The sequence below is a fragment of the Chelonoidis abingdonii genome, chromosome 9, assembly GCF_003597395.2.
Source record: "Chelonoidis abingdonii isolate Lonesome George chromosome 9, CheloAbing_2.0, whole genome shotgun sequence".
Taxonomy (NCBI): Eukaryota; Metazoa; Chordata; order Testudines; family Testudinidae; genus Chelonoidis; species Chelonoidis abingdonii.
The window spans coordinates 83164156-83170155 of record NC_133777.1 but is presented as its reverse complement, the minus strand read 5'-3'; the positions used below and the strand labels follow the sequence as shown (position 1 = coordinate 83170155).

The window sequence follows — 6000 nt, the reverse complement described above, 5'->3', positions numbered from 1 at the left end:
TGCGGGCCGCGCTCTCGGGTCCCGGGACGGCGGCCGGGCGGTGCCGGCAGGAGGGTCGGTCTCTCGCTCGCTCAGGGATCATTCGATTTGAACTTTCCCTCCGCTCCCATCGGCCCGCGCGCTGCTGTGATTCAAATCCGGCCAATCAGAGCGCGCCTTTCGGCGAGCGTCGCCACGCAACGCGTATTGCGTGACGAAGCGTCTCGGGCATCTTCGTCACCATGGAGACGCCGACAATAACGCACAGGCTCCAAGTAGGGGGACAAGGCCCGGAGGGAGGAGGCCGGGTCCCAGAGGCGCTGCGCGGCGGAGGCCTCGGGGGCAGGAGCCCGGGCTCCAGCGAACGGCGTAGGGCGTGTGAGCTCCGGGTAGCGCTCGGGGCAGGCCCGGGGGTCGAGCTCCACCCGTGGCGGGGGGGGAATCGCTGCCTAAGACGCGCACCTGGGCGGGGTTCCGGTTTCAGGGCTGTTGGGTGAAGGGGAGCCGGAGGCGGGTCGGTCCGGCCCTGGGCTCGGAGCGGGACAAGGTGGGGGACTTATAACAACATAACCTAAGAGATGTTCCCTCCCCCCCCCTTGTCTCTCCACTTCCCTCCAGTCGCGGGCAGGCGAGAAGGTGCAATCCCACCGGAGTGCCCGGAGCCTGAGCCTCTGCAGGTGCCTTCCTCGTGGTCAAATGGCTACGCCTTGAAGTCACTGAAGACAACAGTAAATTGTTAACTGCTTTTGGCAACGGAATATCCGTTAGGGAAGTATCCTTAGTGCCGAAACCTGAAGTGTGGTGGTTAGGACATGTGACAACATCCAGAAAGTGAACAAGCCCCATGAGGGACCCAGAGGAGGTAGATCAAGGGGCTAAATGCCTTAACTTCATATTATTTAGTATAGTAGTTATCCATCATTTATTTAGATTTATACAAACTATAAGAAGAATAGTCCATCCAGTGCTCTGGGCACCCTTGATATAAATATCTGTATTTAAATACACAAAAATAAGCTGATGTATCAGTTTTCCTAGATCAATTTACACAACAATAATATGAATGTAGCCGAAGTTAATCAATCCCGAGTTCCACCCTCTGCCCTGCTTGTTTCTTCTGGAGCTAGGGAGAAAAGGTGGGCCCTGTCGTAGGCCCTGAAGGCTGACAAAGTTGAGCTGTTTAAGAACTGGAGAGGAAGCAAGTTCCAAAGGCCCAATGTCCTAACAGAGAATATGCTGCCTTCTAGCTAGCCAGGACCTCCCTCTTGTATTGAAAGCACTACGGATGCTATTACTAAGAAGAGCTGCAGTAGTACGTCATAGGGACAGCAGAATTTCTTAGTTAGGTCCCAGGAAATTTAGGGCATTATAAGTCAAAACTAACCTCATAAAAATGAGAAAATAGGCCATCAGTGGAGGTCACAGAGCATAATTTAATATGCTCATGAGAGAGCGATTGCTTTAAAAGAAAGCTGCCAAATCCTGCATCAACTGCAGTTTCCAAATAGATTTAATATGTAGAGCATACTCCAGTGTCTAATCTCAAGGTGACAAAGGCATAGGGGACAGTTGCATAGCCTGCATCCAAAAAAAAAAAAAAAAAAAAAAAAAAAGTCTTTGGAATCTTCCAGTGAGTTCCTGATTTGAAGGGACATTGATTTTTCTCTATGTTGTTTGTGCCGTTAGCAAACCCGAAGATAAGTTCTAACCAAATAGTTATTGAAAAAAAAAAAAAAAAAAAAAAAGTTGAGGGGCATTACCTCCTAGCTCTTCATAAATGGAAAAAGGCTAACTTGGCTATAGCAGCTACCTGATCTTCTAGCAACAGCCAGGATCTGATTGCTCTGCAGATTGCAAACCCTGGCCACAAAGGCCAGAACCACAGCTCAGTCAGTGGGCAGAAATAACCCACTCATCTCTTCTGATTGCTTCTGTCAATCAGCCAACATCATCTCAGCCAGTTAGCCCTCATTTATGCCCCAGTTTTCCCCCAACGTTAAGTAATACATTCAATAGCTCCTGAAAATCAGTGGGGTGGAGATGGAGAATATTGGACCTAAGAGGTGGACAAATGTAATTCTCAGACTGAGGATGGGATTAGGGCTAGACATAATATCATGGGAAGAGAGTTAGTGTTGGGGATCTGGGGCTGAGGTAAAATAAAGACTAGTGTTAAAAGTAAGGTAGAGGTTAAATCCAGGAGAACGTTCCATCTAATTTTTTACATCCATGTGCAGAATGAATTTTGTTATATGCACCAATATGGAGGTGATGTGTGGCCGGGATGAGGCCGAGGGGCTTGGAGTGTGGGAGGGGATTAAGTGCTGGGGCAGAGGGTTGGGATGCGAGGCAGTGAGGGCTCTGGCTGGGGGTGTAGGCTCTGGGATTGGGCTGGGAATGAGGCATTTGGGGTGTAGGAGGGGGCTAGGGCAGAGGGTTAGGGTGTAGGGGGGTGATGGCTCTGACTGAGGGTGCGGGCTTTGGGGTGGGGTCAGGGATGAGGGGTTTAGGGTGCAGGCTGCAGCAGGTAGGGAGGATTGCCCCCAGCCATCTCTTACCCACAGCAGCCTAGGACTGGGGAGAGTGCTTCTTCCTGATGTCAGCGGCAGCTTCAGAGGGGGCAGGGCCAAGGCACCTGTCTCTGCTGTACAGCTGCACAGCTTAAAAGGAACTTGGAGCCTGGCACTGGGTCAGGAATGGATAGAAATGACAGACATGGGATCATATCCCAAACAGTGTTTAACTTTATCCTGGACAAATACCTGCCATGGCTGTCTCTTTTTCACACTTTGGCAACATTTGTATAGCTTGCTATGCTAATAAAGTACCACTGAATTGAAATATATAACTGAAAAAATGGTCTAGATTTGGTCTTAAAGTTGGAGGGCTTTGCCTATTTCTTGGTTGAGGATCTGATGAAGAGGGTACAAATTAAACTCAGTGTTTGGGACAGGATAGGCCAAAGATTGCCCTTCAGTTTGCAGGACTCTGTTTGGAGTACTGTACAGACATGGTAGAGAGGCTGAAAGAAGCAAAAACAGTTATTCTGGCATTCTTCACATGTAATAATATGACAAGACCAATTCTTCATAAATAGACTTTATTTCTTTACAGCTGTATAGCTTAATTCATGGTATGGTTTTGAATGTGTCTCACATTATAATTAATCTGGCTTCTCTTTCCATCTGATGTTTCAAGATCAGAAAATGTTGGAATGACACTCAACTAATTTGCTCTTTTAAAATGTGTAAGTGTCAGACCAGATCCCCATGTGACACTGCTGTGGGGTGTAGAAGGATGAAGGAGCAGACCACCATGTCGAACAGAAATGTGTTGTTTTACAGGTAGTTCTCCTATGAGCCACTGCTTATTTGAAGTTACCTAATTGTGTATGTGTAATAGTCACAGAACATGGGACTTATTGAATCTGAAAAGTTAGACTGCCAACTGAGAAAAATTAATTAATTAATCCTGTAGAATCTTGAATCACTTTTTGCAAACAAAGCCAGACTTTCCCAGCTATACTAAAAGACAAGATAGATAAACAGATCAGCAGCACATATTAGCGCTTTTCTTGTCAGTTATTTTTTTAATTAAATAAAATGTTGGATAAAAACGTTATGTTCCAGTGCTAATAAACGTTAATAGAAATCTTGATCAGCTTTCAGAAGAAAGTAAGATCATTTCCAAGTTGTGTTTTTCCCAGAATATATTTAAAGATTGTGTTGTACTGTCAACCCAAAGTGCATCTATTACACCTCGATGGAAGCTACTATTTACAATACATATAATAAACCCATACAGTTATCAGGAAGCTTGATAATCTCATTGTAATTTTCTGCATTATATGTTTATGTACTTAATAAAAATATATTCCAAGGTTGTAGATAATCCAATATGCAATCAAGTCACAGATAACCTCAAAGCCTGAGACATTTGAGTACTACTCCTGTGTATAAAAAACAGTAGTGAAATACTGTAACAGACATTATAACCTGGCCTAGTACCTCTCTGGTCACCAGCTGAGTGCAAGTCGGTCCAGTCGCAGGATGCCACCTGCTTCCAAGCCAAAATTTGTGACCCCAGATTGCAATTGTGATGGCTTCTCAGTGATAGTCTTTCAGTGAGGTGTCTGTATACTGAGGAGACGTTTAATTAGGAGCAATGGAAGCTTGATTCTCCTCTAATTCACATTACTGTAAATCAGGAGTGTAACTGCTAAAGTCAGTGGAACTACCCCAATGTAAGACTGATATAAAGGGCCCGAATTACAGCTCATGGTACTCAATGGAAAACACCCACCGACTGATCAGGCCAAGGAAATTTAGACTGAATATCGGAAAAACATACTAACATTGAACTCAGACTGGAGTAATCTCCCGAGGGAAGAACTGAAAGGCCCAATCCTAGGAACACTAGGATTCTAGGGTGAAATCCTGGCTCTTATTGAAGTCTGTTGCAAAAATGCCATTTACTTCAATAGGATCAAGATGTTACCCTATGTATTAAATATATAAAAGATAGACACTTATGCTTATGAACTGACATAATCACAACGTACCATCATGTTATAATCAAAATAATAAAGTTTCCTAGTTCCACCCTAAAGCAGTCCACTGAAATCAACACAGGTAAATGGCCATTGACTTAGAAGATGGTATCACAGTGAGTTTCATCATTTGGATTAAAGCTGCCCTCAAATACTGGCTTGCAAAATATTACACTTTTCCCTTTTACAATGTTTTAATTTTTTTCTAAATAATTTCGTGCTACAATATCAGCTTGACCTGATTTTAAACCATTTCACAATCTCTCCAACTTTAAAGTCATATGTACAAAAAGCAGTGCAATGTAAAATGGTTCACTTCTAAAAACCCCTTGAGTATCTTCCCCCAAAAAACCAATCAGAATATCTCATCACCTTCATTGATCCAGTACTAAAGTTACTTGGTGTTCTCATTTGCAGCAGTGTAACTAAAAACCAGTCTCTACTTAAACTTTAATGCCTGTGTAGTTTTTCTTTCCTAGAGGATTTTGGTCTTGAATAGAGAGCCAGTGAGAAAGCCGCAATGATAGTTAGGTTAATGATAATGGAGATACCAATTGAACCAACTGTTTGAGAGAAAGAGAGAAGAGGTGAGGAAGCTAAGAGCCAGTCATGGCGAGCCTTCATGTCTATAAAGATGGCCTCCATTTGGAAGTGTGTGCCAATGATGCCACATACATGGAAAAGCTGGTGGCTGTGCCCTGCAACAGAGTCAAAAATATTTAACAAGAAATTTCCTGGTTTCATTAAAATACACCTCTGACAGCTTAGCAAATCTTATGTGCAAAAATTCAATTTATTTATTTTACTAATTTATATGGCTCTTATTGTGATGCTGCTAAACTAAGGCAATTGTCCATCTGGAAACTCACTGAATCCCTGACTACTATAGCATAGCTCTGCAATATACTGCTTTGTGCTGTTATTCTGCCAAAGACTGCAAGCTAAATAGAACTTGGCTGGATCACTGCTTGGATGGGAGACCACCAGAAAACACCTGTGTGCTGCAAGAAGTGATATTGATGAGTCAGTCTTTCTTCCAAGTCAGTACTGTATAGCATGACACGATGGTGTAGATCAGGTCAGCAACTTTTCAGAAGTGGTGTGCCAAGTCTTCATTTATTCACTCTAATTTAAAGGTTTTGCGTGCCAGTAATACATTTTAATGTTTTTAGATCTTTCTATAAGTCTATAATATATAATTAAACTCTTCTTGTACATAAAGTAAATAAAGTTTTAAAATGTTTAAGAAGCTTCATTTAAAATTAAATTAAAATGCAGAGACCCCCCCGACCAGTGGCCAGGACCCGGGCAGTGTGAGTGCCACTGAAAATCAGCTCACATGCCGCCTTCAGAACACATGCCATAGGTTGCCTACCCCAGTATAGATTTTTGGATGGCAAAGGACCACTTTGTGGTCATTAGAGATTCTATGATACTTCTTGAAACAACAGGTCATTGGAGATGGTTTCCTG

At 43.4% G+C, this 6000-nt stretch overlaps 1 protein-coding gene across 1 annotated transcript in view; it reads right to left on the bottom strand.

Moving 5' to 3' along the window:
- The window catches only part of PAQR5 (progestin and adipoQ receptor family member 5), a 349157-nt gene that overhangs the window by 310703 nt on the left and 32454 nt on the right, over positions 1 to 6000 (bottom strand). Inside the window, exon 9 of the mRNA XM_075069751.1 lies at positions 4282 to 5226. Coding sequence (XP_074925852.1) covers positions 4979 to 5226 — 248 coding nt within the window. The 3' untranslated portion in view covers positions 4282 to 4978. The remainder of the gene's footprint in view (positions 1 to 4281; positions 5227 to 6000) is intronic.